Source organism: Mustela lutreola, chromosome 4, assembly GCF_030435805.1.
Source record: "Mustela lutreola isolate mMusLut2 chromosome 4, mMusLut2.pri, whole genome shotgun sequence".
NCBI classification, from domain to species: Eukaryota; Metazoa; Chordata; class Mammalia; order Carnivora; family Mustelidae; genus Mustela; species Mustela lutreola.
Window position 1 is genome coordinate 112,580,943 of NC_081293.1, and position 17,286 is coordinate 112,598,228.

A 17,286-nucleotide genomic window follows, 5' to 3' on the forward strand; every position below is an offset into this window, starting at 1 on the left:
ATTGAATAAACTAATCTTAGAAAAAAAGTGAAAAAGGACTAAGATCAGGAAAAGTAAAAATGCCTCTTTTGCTTCTTGATTTCACCAACTACCCACCTCTTCCCAGTTTAAATATCTAAGAACTTCCTAAAATAGACTAACCAACACTGTATATAATATGCTGTACATTTGGAAGTTTGGAGAAAATAAAGGAATGTGAGTGTGTGTGTGTGTACTTGTGCATGGACACACATGCACACATGTGTGGGTGTAAGGCATCTTTTCTTGGGTGTAGATTTATTTTTACTTTTGTAAAATACATGTGGCCACTCTCTTTGCTGAGAACCCTGTTTAGTTGGGAAATTGACTTTCTAATTGTAATCATTCTGGTAGCCATCAAAGATTTACATTAATGACAAGGAATATTGAACTCTGGGGAATTCAGATTCCCTTCCTGTTTCTCTCAAGAATCTGTGGAAAATGCTTCAAGAAAATATTGATAGTTTGAAAGCTTGGTTATAAACTAGTGAGGGAAATAGGGGTAGTCTTGTGAAGACTTCTGTGTGCTGATACGGAAAACTCTCTAAGACATATTATGAAGCTAGAAAAAGAAGGTGAAAATAAATACATTTAGCAGTCCCACCTATAAATAAAATAGATAATATAACTAAATGCTGTTTTATGCTTTTTCTTTTTTCTTTCTCTCTTTTTTTTTTCCTGGAAGGTCACAAGAAGAAACTGTTAGTGTGTAACTTTGGAGAGTGGGACTAAAGATGCGGAGAGAGAACATTTGGTTTTTAGTTTATACTTTTAAGTTAGTTCTGTTTCAGTTTTTATCATATGCAGGTTTTTGTTGTTGTTGTTGTTTTGTTTTGTTTTCAAATGCAGGTTTTTAAGTTGCAGAAGAAATAATTGAATTCGCACCCAAAGGGCGAGAGGAACAAGTGGCTTAAAAGCCAGCAGAAGCCTGGTAGCTCTTGAAGCAATTTGTGCTCTCGAATCTGTTATACATAAAGTGGCACCTTCGACCCAGAGTCTCTGGTTTTAAGGATCCTGCTTCTTCGGCCTTGTTATGTGCCTGTATTCCGGAATACTGAGAGACTAGAGACTGGCTAAATGCTCGTGTGTTCCTTGAATTCCCCTGACCCAATCTGATATCCTTGAAACTCTGTAACCTTAACTCTAGATCACGCTAGCCCTTGCAGGATATAGTAGGGGGTTTGGCCTTGGCCTTCACTCTGAAAGGGAAGCCGTTTAGTAGTCGGACACAAGAGGAAATCTAACTCAGAAGGAAGGATCGAAATGCAAGAAGTAAGAGTAAGCGTAAGCAATTGGTAAATATGTAGGTAAATCCGAGCCTTAATTGCATAAGATAATTAATAATAGTGAATAATTATGAATATATAAACAAGGTAGAACTGAAATACTTTCTGCAGATTAAAGTTTGAAATGAGGAGAAGGGGTAATGAATTTTAAAGCATTCTAAAAATGCTTTCATTATTTAGGAGGACTATAAAGCCATAGATATTTTGGCTTAAGTTGAATATGAACTTTAATAATTTAATTATGACCACTGAAAGAGTGGAAATAGAATATATAACTTCTAAATGAACTGATGGGAAAATGGGTAAAAGAGGAAAGTATCAGTTCAATAAAAGGCTGAGAAGTGAATGGAGTAAAAATCAAAGAAAATCATATGAGAATTACATAGTAAGATGGATTTCAAATATATCACTGATCACAATAAATGTAAATAGACTAAACTGACCCCTGACATTTCTCAGTTTGCGTAGAACCAATAAGTTTAACTTTGTGTGATACACCTAAACCATAAGCAATGTGGGTTCACAAGCAGACATTCAAGAAAGAACTCTTGAGACATTTTTGGTGCAAAAAGGTGCTTTTCTTATAGCACAGGGATAAGGCTTATGGGCAGAAAGAGCTGCACTTTTTGCTATATGAAGCTGATGGTTATATGCTTAGTGCTCAAGGGGGAGAGGACAAGGAGTATCATAAATGTCTTCTTCAAATTTCCACTCATAAAACTACTTTAGCAAGATTTCTGTAGTGCTTATCATTCAGCTTGATATTAACATTAAGATGCACAGGCAGTCATGAGACCCTTTAAGAATGTAGCAGCCAGTACATATTTGATCCTTATCAAAACTATGCAGGCTATCGGTCAGCCTTGTGGGCTAAAGGTGAACATTTTTTGTGCTTCTGTCCCTCATCAATAAGGACATAGTAAGGATGAACCTAGAGGAATGGAGAAAAAATATTTCAGTGACATCTAGGTGGCTCAGTAGGTAAGCATCTGCCTTTGGCTCAGGTCATGATCCCAGAGTCCTGGGATCAAGTCCCACATCAGGCTCCTTGCTCAGTGGGGAGTCTGCTTCTCCCTCTGCCTGCTGCTCCCCCTGCTTATGTTTTCTCTCTTTTTCTCTGACAAATAATAAATAAATCTTAAAAAAATATTTCAAGCAAATGCTAATTAGATGAGAACTGATAAAATGAGCTATAATAATATCAGACAAAGTGGATTCTAAAGCAACAGGCATTATTAGGGATTTGGGGGATATCATAAAATGAGAAAAAGAACAATTTACTAGGAAGGTATAGGAATTATGATACACCTTACAATGCAACCTCAGACTAATAAAATGAATGGATAGAATTTCAGAAATTGACAAATCCACTCTTAAAATGGGAAGTTGCATCGGTTAGGGGTTAATCAAGCCACTGTAGAATGATACTCTTTAAAATTACCTCCTTAAGACTCTTTCTTAGACAATTGAAGTCATTTAAGGCAGACACAAACTTAGAATGACTGTCAGATTTTGCAAAATGAATTTCTAGTTTTTTAGGTAATAATTGCTCTCAATCAGGTAATCTTGTTTGTTTCTGGTTTAACATTATAAACACCACTGTTAAGGTTAATATTCAGAGAGAGGCTTATTACTTAATGGAGTTCAAAAATATAAAATTTTGTTTTGTTATTAGGACTTTAGTTAAATTGAAGTTTATCTTTTGACTATATAAAGAACTTTGCTATGAAAATTAATACTGCTTTCAAGATTGTAGGTTTAATTACATTGAACTTATATCTCTCAAAAACTGAAAGTACTAGTCTATATTTGCAAATATATAAACTACTGATTATTTTTTGGGGTGCCTGGGTGGCTCAGTGGTTAAGCCTCTGCCTTCGGCTCAGGTCATGGTCCCGGGGTCCTGGGATCAAGCCCCGCGTCGGGCTCTCTGCTGAGCGGGGAGCCTGCTTCCCTCTCTCTCTCTGCCTGCCTCTCTGCCTACTTGTGATCTCTGTCTGTTAAATAAATTTAAAAAATTTTTTTTTAATTTTATTAACTAAGATTTTCATAGTAGGATGCTATTTTTTTTTTATTTTATTAACTAACTTATAGTAGGATGCTGGGATTTTAGTTTTTTCACATCCCTGAGGATAATAAACTTTCATTTCTTTTGGAAAATCTGTAGTTTGAAATTCACTCTGTGCTAAACTCAAAGTATCCTAAATCAAGGCATGTAAAAAGTTTTTCTGATAATTAAAGAATTAATCATAGTTATTCATTATTGGAAAATGCGAAAAGCTCAGTATACTTGACAGTGAACAGTTCTCTCTTCTTCAAGGAATTAAAAATATGCAGACTTGTGACTCTAAATTTAATTAACAAGGCCAGTGTTTAGGAGCCAGTGATTGGTTGTGGGTAGGTGGAAATTCCATCTGTTGTTCAAAAGCATAAGGTCCTTTGAAGAGAAATAAAGTAAGAGCTCTAAATGATCCATTCTGAGCAAATTGTGTTTGCCTTGCCCACCCTCTGAGGTTACCAAATCCCATGAGCCAGGTGGACATTTTGACAGGAGTGTGGACGATCTAGAGGAGGTTAATGAGAAATGTCTTTTTAAAGGAATACAGGTTGTATGAGCAATACAGTTTTGAATTACAAAGCTACATGTCATTCCTATATACTTATAAACAAGACTTGATCTTATTTCCACCTTTTTGGTTGTATGTTAACTCTCTAAAAGGCTGCCCATTTCAAGCTGTCACCTCTTTGATAACACATTAGTGTGACGGTTTAATCTGATGTCAAAACACAACATTACTGTTGAATCTGTTCTGTGGTTAAATGTACCTGTCCTTATTTTTAGATAAATAGATACATAGGAACACACTCCCCCCCTTTTTATTAATCAAGTGGTCAAATATTTGACAAATTCAGCAGTCTGAAATATAAATAAGAACCAGGAAGAGAATAAAAATATCCTCTGACCTGCTGGAGGTGATGTCTCAGTGTCCACGCACTGAAGTATACGCTTGTGCAGAGGAACGGCTCCCAGCTGTCATGTCCTTAGTCCTCACTTTTCCCACTGTAAATCAAGTTAGACCAGGATGAGGGGAGATAAGATCAAGAAGAGAAAACTAACACCTTACGAATAAGAGAAGGATTCCTAAAAATTTCTAAAAGCTCAAGAAAAAGGGAAGACAAAATTTCCAAAGATATGAATGAAGGGACAAGCAGCCATACTTACCCGCTAAGCTCTAATGAAGTGACTTCTGAAACAAAAATGTGTCATTGCACAAACATGGCTCACTGGAACAGTAGTGAACACATGCACTGGTTCATTTTAAGTAGAATTTGCTTACCTGTTCTGTGTGTCTTATGTATGAAACCCCAAAAATATGACATACACTGTACAAGATTTTCTTGGAAATATTTTCTGACGGTTTTAGCATCTAAGAAAATTAGTTTCATTTGTCAGGGAAGTTTAGGTAAGCTGATATGACAGGGAAATGGAGAATTGCTACATAAATCTATGAATTTGTCCTTTGCTGCATGTTTGCAGAAACATGCCCTATGTCTGGGTTCCAAATACAATATAATTTTTTTTAAGATTTTATTTATTTATTTGACAGAGAGAGATAACAAGTAGGCAGAGAGGCAGGCAGAGAGAGGGGGAAGCAGGCTTCCTGCTGAGTAGAGAGCCCAATGCAGGGCTCGATCCCAGGACCCTGGGATCATGACCTTAGGCGAAGGCAGAGGCTTAACCCACTGAGCCACCCAGGTGCCCCCACCAAATACAATATAATTTTTAATGTATTACAGACTAGAGATGTTTGATCATTTAATTGTGAGTGTCTGTGTTTAATTTTATGTTTTTATAGGGTAATTGACATAATGAGCTAAGTGATATTTAATTATACTTCTTGTATTTCTTGCTCTCAGCCAGGTTATCTATGATGAAGGCATTTGATAAGTAAATATAAATAAAAACCAATTATTTTCATCTGTGTCACAAAATAGTAGATCAAAAGAAACTATCTTGGGGCCCTTGGGTAGCTTAGTTGGTTTATCCCATGCTTGATTTTGGACACAGGTCATGATCCCATGGTTGGGCTTCATGCTCTACAGGGAATGTGCTTGAGATTTTCTCTCTCCCATCTCTCTCAAATACATAAATAAATCAGAAAGAAAGAGAAAGAAAAGAAGGAAGGAAGGAAGAAAAAAAGAAAGGGAGGGAGAGAGGAAGGAAGGAAGGGTGGAAGGAAGGGAGGAGAAATGAATGAAGGGAAGAAAGAAACTATCTTTCCCCAAACCTTCTTTTGGGCAGGTAAACAGTGACCAAAGCAGTGTATTTTGTCATATTATCTTAAATCTTTCAAGGATGGAGATTGTACATCCTTTATTTTTATCGTTGGATAAACTTATCTTGTGCAACAGTTTCTAAGTGCATTCTACAAATGAACCTTTTTAGATACCTTTTTAGATACTTAATGAAATCCCATGGTGCCTTTACTAATATTTTAGTAACTTTCCTCAGTGTGTAATGCTTCATAATATTTCTTTTTTTTTTTTCAAAGATTTTACTCATTTTATTTGATAGGCAGAGATCACAAGTAGGCAGAGAGGCAGGCAGAGAGAGAGAGGAAGAAGCAGGCTCCCTGCTGAGTAGAGAGCCCAATGCAGGGCTCGATCCCAGGACCCTGGTATCATGACCTGAGCCGAAGGTAGAGGCTTTAACCCACTGAGCCACCCAGGCGCCCTTCATAATATTTCTTAACATGTTCACTTTCTTCCCAGTTTTTTTGTGAGAGTGAACTCCTGCACAAATATGCTGTTTGTTTTTTTTTAGTTAGCTCAATAATATAAGCACCTCTGATTGTTTTTTCTAACATAATGTGAATTACCTAGTATATACCTGACTGTTCTCTTAATCTTAGACATGTGGGGCTTTCCAGTTTCTCTGTTTCATAAATAACATTATCTTTGTGCATATAACTGTAAGTATTATATTCTTAGGATACATTTCTAATAGTGGGATAAGTAAGGATATAGCAGCTTTGAGGCTCTTGTAATATATTGCTCATTAGCATCTCTTGACCTAGAAAACATTGATGAGTATGCTTAGAATCAATCATTGGACCATCTGTCTAGAAAAACTGATATGACATAGATCAGGGATTTCAAATTGATTTCATCCCTTGTGTCGGGTTTAAGAAATTGGTCATTGCTACCTGGAGCACTGTCTTTGTGAGACAGTAAACAGGATGGCTTGATTACTCATGTCTTCTTTATGAATGGGAGGGGAGTGACAATCTGAGAGCCAAATATTTGCCCTTTATACTTTTCATTAAAATAATAATAATAATAATAATAATAATAATACTTAGCCTTTTTGTATGTCCTTTTTTTTTTTTTTTTAAGATTTTATTTATTTATTTGACAGGCAGAGATCACAAGCAGGCAGAGAGGCAGGCAGAGAGAGAGGAGGAAGCAGGCTCCCTGCTGAGAGGCAGGCAGAGAGAGAGGAGGAAGCAGGCTCCCTGCTGAGCAGAGAGCCCGATGTGGGCTTGATCCCAGGACCCTGGGATCATGACCTGAGCCGAAGGCAGAAGCTTTAACCCACTGAGCCACCCAGGCGCCCCGTATGTCCTTTTTTTTTTTTTTGCTGTGAATCCCAAAATTGGATAGAAAACATTATTAGATCAAAAGATCTTAATATAAATTCCTCATTAAAAATTAATTTGGTAATTACACAGGCATGTTTACCACTTTCAGGAAATTAAGTATAGATATGACTGTATAGCTAAGAGTTTATGAGAACTTTTCAAAGTTTTTGTTAAAAATATCTGATTTGGGACGCCTGGGATGTGAGGGCGATCTGGCTGCGACATCTGTCACCCCATTGATCGCCAGGGTTGATTTGGGACGCTTGGGTGGCTCAGTTGGTTAAGCAGCTGCCTTCGGCTCAGGTCATGATCCCAGCGTCCTGGGATCGAGTCCCACATCAGGCTCCTTGCTCGGCAGGGAGCCTGCTTCTCCCTCTGCCTCTGCCTGCCATTCTGTCTGCCTGTGCTCGCTCTCTCTCCCTCTCTCTGACAAATAAATAAAATCTTAAAAAAAAAAATCTGATTAGGGACACCTGGGTGACTCAGTTGGTTAAGTGTCTGACTCTTGATTTCAGCTCAGGTCATGATCTCAGGGTCATGAGATCAAACCCTATGTGGGGCTCTGCACTCAGTGGGGAGTCCACTTGAAATTCTTTCCCTCTCCCTCTGAACCTCCTTCCCCTAACGTAAATAAATAAATCTTAAGAAAAAAATAAGTAAATCTGGGTAAAGTGTCTATGAGTGCTCCTTGCGCTATTCTTATTTCTGTAATATTTTGTAAATTTGAAATTATTTCCCCAAAATGGTCATGGCAGGAATGGTGTTGGAGAGATGCAGGGTGATCCACCAAGCTCAAATGTTGGGCTGACTATATTCTGTGCTATGAAACGAGGATTAGCACCAGATTATCTTAAATTTCTAATCTTCTAGTGTTATATTTCACTTTGATGTTTGAATTTTGTTCTTTGTTTTTGGCACAGTGATATTGCATGTTTAGTTCTTTTATGTCATCAATGTTTTGCTCTTCTAGGTGTAATTTTTTTTTTGTAAGATTTTATTTATTTATTTGACAGAGACACTGCAAGAAGGGGAACACAAGCAAAGGGAGGGGGAGAGGAGGAAGCAGGCTCCCCTGCTGATCCGGGAGCCCAATGCATTTTTCATTACTTGATCCTAGGACCCTGGGATCATGACCCAAGCTGAAGGTAGATGCTTAACGACTGAGCCACCCAGACACCCTAAGTGTGTTATTTTCTTCACAGAACTTTGTAGGTCTCCAACTTAGCCATCTTACTTTAGTCCTTATAAGGCTTGAGGCATCCAGCAGTTAACCGTTGAAGTCTAGGGATTTTTCTTTCTATAGTTTTTTTAAAAAACAGCTTTATTAAAATATAATTCACCCATGTAAGTGTACAATTCACTGGTTTTTAGTATATTCACTTAGAACATTTCCTCACCCCAACAAGAAACCTCCTATGCATTAGCAGTCACTTCCCATTTACTGTCTTCGCCCATCTCCTAATTACTCATCTGCTTTTTGTCTCTGGATTTGCTTTTTCTGGCTATTTCATGTAAATGTAATCATTCCATATGTGCTCTTTGTGAGTGGCTTCTTTTAGTTAAGATGTTTTCAAGGTTCATCCACCTTTTGCATGCTCAGAACTTCTTTTTTTTTTTTTTTTTGCTGGACAGCATTCCATTGTATGACTAGACTACATCTTATCCGCTTATCAGTTGGCATCTGGGTTGTTTTCATTTGGGGGCTATTACACTATGGCATGATGTCGCTGTGAATGTTTATATGCACATTTTTTGGTGAACATTTGTTTTTATTTTTCTCGTTTATATAATAAGGAGTCAAATTGCTGGGTATATATGGTCACTCTGTGTTCATCTTTGAGAAATTGTCAGACTTGTTTTCCAAAGTATCCACTCCATTTTACGTTCTAACCAGCAGTGTATGAGAGTTCTGATTTCTCCACATTCTGGCCAGCATTTGTTACAATTTGATTTTTTTATTACAGCGTTATCACGGGTCTGACAGGCCTTTCACTACTTTTAAACCCCTCAAATGTAGTCAGTTATCAGTAAGAATAGGATCTTCATGCTTTTCTAGCAGCAAGACTATCTCTTCTATAAGTATGGAATACATAAAATAGACATAAAATAACAAGAAAAATTCTTTCCTTTTTCCATTTCTTTGTTACTACTTCAAAATTATTTGGAGAGAATCTCATGAAAAGTAAGAGAGATTGGATTTTTTAAAAAATTGTATAGCTGAGTTCATAACTTCTAGATGCCCTTTACCGAGAGATACATATTTAACATTCAACACGCTGAGTTGGCCATAACTGCTGGTGCCAATGATGATGCCACTTTATTTTCTAGTTTTAGAGCTCGACTGGATTACAAGTTGGTGACCACGTCCATAAGGAAAGGCACGATAAACTAGAGTTCTTTAACCTGATGTCAAAAGGTCTTATGTTGACTTTATAGCCATCATCATGGGTTGTAATGTTAACAAAGGAATATTCCCTTTATTTTAATTGCAGTTTTTAATATTTTTAAATTGTATTTTACTACTACAAGTAGGAATTGATAAAGTAGGAGTTGAGCTCAGTTTTTATAAATGGATGTGTGTGTGTTCATCAAAGGAAAGTAGAAAGCAAAATAGTATTTCTTTCTCCTAGACTTTATTTGACTCTCTATAACAAAGGCAAGATGATCTTCGTTTCAGTTCTCTTAAAAGCCCAGCTTTTCACATGTTGAGATCTGTATCCACGTTCATAGAGTTGACTTAAGTCATTTTTTTAAAATTTTTTATTTTTTATAAACATATATTCTTATCCCCAGGGGTACAGGTCTGTGAATCACCAGGTTTACACACTTCACAGCACTCACCAAAGCACATACCCTACCCAATGTCCATAATCCCACCCCCTTCTCCCAAACCCCCTCCCCCCTAGCAACCCTCAGTTTGTTTTGTGAGATTAAAAGTCACTTATGGTTTGTCTCCCTCCCAATCCCATCTTGTTTCATTTATTCTTCTCCTACCCACTTAAGCCCCCATGTTGCATCACCACTTCCTCATATCAGAGAGATCATATGATAGTTGTCTTTCTCTGCTTGACTTATTTCGCTAAGCATGATATGCTCTAGTTCCATCCATGTTGTTGCAAATGGCAAGATTTCATTTCTTTTGATGGCTGCATAGTATTCCATTGTGTATATATACCACATCTTCTTGATCCATTCATCTGTTGATGGACATCTAGGTTCTTTCCATAGTTTGGCTATTGTGGACATTGCTGCTATAAACATTCGGGTGCATGTGCCCCTTTGGATCACTACGTTTGTATCTTTAGGGTAAATACCCAATAGTGCAATTGCTGGGTCATAGGGCAGTTCTATTTTCAACATTTTGAGGAATCTCCATGCTGTTTTCCAGAGTGGCTGCACCAGCTTGCATTCCCACCAACAGTGTAGGAGGGTTCCCCTTTCTCTGCATCCTCGCCAGCATCTGTCATTTCCTGACTTGTTGATTTTAGCCATTCTGACTGGTGTAAGGTGATATCTCATTGTGGTTTTGATTTGTATTTCCCTGATGCCGAGTGATATGGAGCACTTTTTCATGTGTCTGTTGGCCATCTGGATGTCTTCTTTGCAGAAATGTCTGTTCATGTCCTCTGCCCATTTCTTGATTGGATTATTTGTTCTTTGGGTGTTGAGTTTGCTAAGTTCTTTATAGATTCTGGACACTAGTCCTTTATCTGATATGTCGTTTGCAAATATCTTCTCCCATTCTGTCAGTTGTCTTTTGATTTTGTTAACTGTTTCCTTTGCTGTGCAAAAGCTTTTGATCTTGATGAAGTCCCAATAGTTCATTTTTGCCCTTGCTTCCCTTGCCTTTGGCGTTGTTCCTAGGAAGATGTTGCTGCCGCTGAGGTCGAAGAGGTTGCTGCCTGTGTTCTCCTCAAGGATTTTGATGGATTCCTTTCACACATTGAGGTCCTTGATCCATTTTGAGTCTATTTTTGTGTGTGGTGTAAGGAAATGGTCCAATTTCATTTTTCTGCATGTGGCTGTCCAGTTTTCCCAGCACCATTTATTGAAGAGGCTGTAGACTTAAGTCATTTTTATTTGTCCTACTCAAATGTAATTCACCTTTAAATATATTTGTTACACGTGTGCTTGGGTGGCTCAGTCAGTTAAGCATCCAACTCTTGATTTCAGCTCAGGTCATGATCCCAGGGTCCTGGGATTGAGCCCCGTTCTGGGCCCCATGCACAGTAGAGAGTTCACTTAGATGCTCTCTCTTTCTCCCACCCCCCATTTGCATGCACACACACTCTCTCTCAAATAAATAAGTGAATCTCTTAAAAAAATTTTTTTACAGAGGACTTGATTAAAATCTGATCGGTATGAGAACAGTTTATATGTGGATTCTTTTCTCACATCAAACTACAGGAATTCTACATTAACTCTTAAAGCATTACATGTCCTCTCTCCTAAAACTCTTGTATTCAGAACTAAAAAGTGAGGAGTAGAAAGTTCTTAACTGTACTTCTACTGATCATCCATATACAGTATCATCTTAGCTAACTTCCTTTTCCAAACAAAATTTTAAATGTATAAAAATGAAAGTAAAACCCTCTTTTACCACCCATTTCATGGACTAGTATGATGGCTGTCAGATATAAATAGGATGGAGGCTTATTTTCATTCTTTCCTCCTTCCCTCCCTTCCTTTATTTACTTTTCTTTTTTGTTTTGTCTTGATGGCTTATTTCTGAGTTTTTGAGTGGAAGGACTATTGGCAGTGGCCAGAACATATTCCAAGAGTACTGCGCTGATGTGTGAAAACACCAGCACACACTGGGCTTTTGGGTCACATGTGCCTCAGGTCTGTCAGCTCTGAAGTATTGATGGAAGATTATCTTCTTGTGCATACATTTGGGCTGATTGGGCTTCCCCATTCATGCTGTTCTCTCCACAGAGGTTCCTTCTGGCTGTGCCTGAAGTCCAACACTTGATCTGAGTATTTCCAGTTTTCCAGTGAACATTCATTTTTTAAATTTTTTTTGGCTGGGGACGGTTAGGACGACATGAGCTTCCCAGTTAAATATGAACTGTCATTTTGGTCATTTCTTTTTGTGCTGAATTCTTACAGCTCTCCACACAAGGAGATGCAAGCCAGGTGATTGGGCCTCTTACAGAAGGGCAGAGAAGAAACGTGGCAGTAGTGAATTCACTGTATAAGTTGCACCAATCAGTAACAAAGGTAATCATTATTTTATTTTAGTTTCTTTTACTTTCAGCTTTGTTCTTTTCACCTCAAATTTAGACAGCAAGGAATTATTGTTTAATTTTTGGCCAAGAATACAATGAAAACGTGATGACTGTAAAATAGGTTGCAGAAGGAACTCTTTTTAAACAGTTTCTGTTCCTGGCCTTTATCATTTGTGTCATTTTTCTCGATACATTTGGTTTAAAACATGAACTCTAGATCATCAGGCTTGAATGGTATAATCAACTTTACTGAGCAAATGATTTAAGGGTAAATCATATGTGTTTCATACCAATTAAAAAGCATAATTTCATGGGTGGGAGGTTGGGGTAAGCAGGTGGTAGGTATTAGAGAGGGCACGTATTGCATGGAGCACTGGGCGTGGTGCAAAAACAACAAATACTGTTATGCTGAAAAGAAATAAAAACTTTTTTAAAAAAGCATAATTTCATAAGAACTCTTAATCCCTCCAACTAGCAAAGGTTCCATCTTTGCACAAAGAAGGAGGGAAGGAACTGCATTAAACACTTATTTTTTATGATATAATCACTGATGACTCCTTGGAAGTAAAAAATATATATCCCTTTTGCTATTGTTACTGTTGTTTTACTAGTGTTTGCTATTTGCTATTTTTTTTATGATGAATGTTAACTTGTTTGCCTTCATGTATTATTTCTAAGATGAACTGTATTTATAATTACCAAGAAAGCAACACTTTCGACCCAATCCTTGACTTTTGAATAGCTCATGTTTTCTCTTTATAAGTCATTTCCAAAATATTTAGTTAAGTAGAGAGATCAATATTTAGAAGACTTGAAGGAAGCCAAAGGTTAGGGGATGCTCTTGAGAACATGACCTTTATTTTAAGTTTTAATATGCTCAATTACATTTTAGAATAATTATGTGACTATTTATTTACATCAATTTTTAACAAGTCCTGTGTCAGTTAGGAGTTTCCAAAAATGTGTATGTCACACATTAAAAAGAATATATTTTAAAGTGTTATTAACAAGTAAATCTCAGAAAAGTAACAGAAGTAAATAAAGAATAAATGAAATATTTTCCATTCCCTTTCATCATTACTCTGAAGCCTCACAATCAATGAAAGTTTCTCTTTCTTTAGGGTGATTTCAATGCTTTTATTGATACTTTCAGAATCTTCATAATATTTGTATCGTATTTGTAAATGTTTGACATTTGTATTTTAAAGGCTTGTCGAAAATTATAGTGAGCCTGGAGAAAATTGAATTTTTTAAAAGAAAAATGTAAATATGGCTTTAGACTGACCTTTTATAAAGTTAAAACTTTATAATTAAACCTTTATAAACTTTATAATTAAAACCTATCTAAAGTGAATAAAGGGAAGCCAACTCTTAGAATTCTTCATGTTTTGATTATTTGAAGTATATAGTATAATTGCCTTATGTAGTATAATTGCTTTATACAAGAAAGTAGTTTTCAACCTATCTTAACTAATATATACTAATGAGTATCTAAAACATGTATGAGATGTAATCTAAAGTATTTATACTATTTTGTGTGTCTGTGGAAACAGCTTTATCATGTTACAACCAAAATCAGTATTTATAAAAGTAAAAGACTTAAGCAAAACTCTGTTTCAAAACCTTGTTCTAGGTGGTTTCCAGTCAGAGCTCCTTCCCACCAGCAGCTGAGCAAACTATAATGTCAGCCCTAAAGGTAAAAGAATTCATCTTTGACGCTGTAGATCAAAGTGGTTTTAAGAATTGTTTGGATGAGTGCAGGATGTCACATTTTAAAAATAATTTCAAATCCTCTACACACACCAAAAGTAGCTGCTGATAATTATCCTAAAGAGAAAGAATGCATGTGTGTTTATATTTTCTAGAACTTAAAAATAAACCCTGTTGGTGTCTACAGATTGTGTTCTACTTATGAGAATTCTATCATAAGCTAGGGAGACAAGAGTCTTCAAGTTGTCACTGTATCTTCAGCCATTACAGCCTCGTATGATCCCAGTAATGTGGTGATTCTCTGCAAGGGTGATTTTGTTCCCTAGGGAACATGTAACAAAGCTCAAGATATTTCTGATGGTCATGACTGGGAGTGGGGTGCTCCTGGCATCTCGTGCTGGGGATGCTGTTACACATCTCGCAGAGCACAAGACAGCCCCAGACAAAAAGGAATTACTGGGCCCAAAACGTCAATAATGCCAAGGTTGAGATACTCTAAAGTGTATCCATAAGGTGAGAAATCTGGGTAAATTCCCTTTTTTTTTTTCCCCCAACATACTAACACAAATACACTCTGGAAGTTTAATAAAAAATGATGTTGGTATGAGATTCAGAGCCATGTGTAGTTGACAATGGGTAACTCTTCTAAAAAACAAGGATATTGGGCACCTGGGTGGCTCAGTGGGTTAAAACTTCTGCCTTCGGCTCAGGTCATGATCCCCGGGTCCTAGGATCAAGCCCCATATCGGGCTCTCTGCTCAGCGGGGAGACTGCTTCCCCTTCTCTCTCTGCCTGCCTCTCTGCCCACTTGTGATCTCCCTCTCTGTTAAATAAATAAATAAAATCTTTTTTTTAAAAAAAGGATATCATTCATTGTAATGATAGTAATAGATATCCTTTATTTAGCATCTGCTACTTGCCAGTCACATGCCATATATTGAAGTATTATAGCAACTGTTCAAGTTGTGTATTGTTATCCCTATGTTGCACAACTTAGAAATAGTAACTTGCTCAAAGTCCTGATGCTGGTGAACTCAGACCTCACTGACTCAAGAGAGTCATGTCTACTACACCTTGCCATCATCATTCATTGGCTTACTAAATGTTTTTTTGGTATTTAAGGAACACTGTATAGCAGACTCTAGAGCCAAACTCCCTGTGTATGAATGCTGTCTCAGCTATTCAACTAGCCGTAGAACCTCAGACAAGTTAGTTATCTCTTGCCTTAGTTTCTTCATCTGTAAAATGGTACAATATAACCATACAACCATAATATATGTCAACGGTTCATTGGATTTAGATAATTTGGGTAGAGTTTAAAAAAGAGAGAGACAGAGACAGACACTACCAATGAACTCCAAGGAGAGATACTTTTATTTAAGAGAGTAAGGAAGCTACAAAGAAACAGCAGTGAGCTGAGGAAGAAGTTTTGGAGGGGATATTTCACAATCCTAAAAGAGAAGGGAATTTCTGGGGTCAAATGCTGTCTATAGGTGACATGGATGGGGATTTAATAGGCCCCCAAACTTAAGGACACTAAATTCATTTGGAAGGTAGGAGAAGACAAGTCTGTTTTCCCTCAGCACAGTAAGGGTGCACTTGGATGTTTTCACTGTATTCTCTTTTTTCCCCAAAGTGCTCATCTCATTGTGATGAAGTATTACTCATCCTCCATCATAAAATAATTGTTTTTATTAAGAGTTCTCCAAGTTATCTATGATCCTAAAAATAGCAGAAATCAGACCAATATGACAAATCAAAAGGTCTTAACATTCTTGTTTCCAAGCAGGGAACTTACAAAGTCTCCTTTTCCCGCAGTTCCACATTTTTTTCCTTCTCTTCTAGCAGTAGCTGTCAAACATATTTTGATCACTACCCAAGAAAATAAATAGATTTTAGGGGCACCTGGGTGGCTCGGTTGTTGAATGTCTGTCTTTGGCTCAGGTCATAATCCCAAAGTCTCAGGATTGAGTCCCGCATTAGGCTGTGTGCTCACCGGGGAGTCTCCTTCTCCCTCTGACCCTCACCTTGCTTGTGCTCTCTCTCTCTCTCAAATAAATAAATAAAAACCTAAAAAAAAAGAAAAAGAAATAGTTTTTACTTTGTGACCCCATGCACAATACATAATTTATAAATATATACACACACATATACTTGTATATGTATAGAATATACATCTACATGTATTTCTGTAATTGAAACAAAGTTTCACAGAACAATGTTTTTCCTTATTTTGTGTGATACATGCTTATATTTTCTATGTTCATGTGTTACTTTTTTTTTAAGACTTTATTTATTTGAGGGAGAGCACGTGCATGTGGGGTGGTGGGGTGCTGGGCATCGGGAGAAGGAGAGAGAAAATCATAAGCAGGCTCCATGCCCAGCTCGGAGCCTGACAGTGGGCTCCGTCTCACCATCCTGAGATCATGACCTGAGCTGAAATCAAGAGTTGGCCACTTAACTGACTGAGCCACTCAGGTGCCCTCCTCATCTATTACTTTTTTAAAACATTCTGATAGTGATTGACTAAATTGGTTTTTTGACCCCTAAGGATCACAGCTCATAGTTTGAGAAAGTTCAGTTTGTGGGTTAAGACAAAGTGCCTACACTTTGCTTGATTATAAAAGTCTCCTGACAAATTAAAAATAGAAATTCTTCAGGGGCGCCTGGGTGGCTCAGTCAGTTAAGTGTCAGCTCCTGATTTGGGCTCTGGTCGTAATCTCAGGGTTGTGGGATTGAGCACCACATCAGGTTCAGCACAGAGTCGGCTTGAGATCGCCTCCTCTCCTACCCCCGCTGTACTTGCTCTCTCTCTCAAATAATAAAATCTTAAAAAAGAAATTTTTCAGAAACTCTAAGTAAATGATATGCTCTCTGAATCTGTATTTTTAGCATACAACAAAGGTTATTCCTGTTGTTAGTCACTTGGGACTGGGAGTTGAGGCTAGTGCAGGGAAGATTCCCTGTTCTTGGGCTCCTGCCCTCACTCTTGGGTTTGCTCGCTAGAGGGGGCCCCAAGGAGCTGGGTGCTGGTTTGCTGAGGCATTGCCAGTGTTGGCCTTGAGAACTGAGTGAGAGAAGACGAGCATTTGGTTTGTCTCCTCTGCAGTGGCCCTGACAAGTAGATACTTAACAGCATATGTTAACGGAACTCAAACAGTTGTGACCTTGCTTTTTAAGTTAAATCATATAAAAACCGGATGACATATTAAGTAAAAAACAAAACCTTCTGACTTAAAGAAAAAAGAGAACCTTGAATTTTAAAATTGTAGGAGACTTAATATATTACTTTGAATCGGGGTAGAATGTTAGGGTGCATAAATGATTGCAGCCCAAGAATCAAAAATCTATATGCGTTTGTTATTTGATAGAGAACGTATGTTTTTTTAAGATTTATTTATT

The 17,286-nt window shown here is 37.4% G+C and overlaps 1 protein-coding gene across 1 annotated transcript in view; it reads left to right on the forward strand.

The window, feature by feature from the left end:
- COG5 (component of oligomeric golgi complex 5) overlaps positions 1-17,286 on the forward strand; it is a 300,018-nt gene that overhangs the window by 250,144 nt on the left and 32,588 nt on the right. The window contains exons 15-16 of the mRNA XM_059170806.1: positions 12,056-12,166; positions 13,808-13,870. Coding sequence (XP_059026789.1) covers positions 12,056-12,166; positions 13,808-13,870 — 174 coding nt within the window. The remainder of the gene's footprint in view (positions 1-12,055; positions 12,167-13,807; positions 13,871-17,286) is intronic.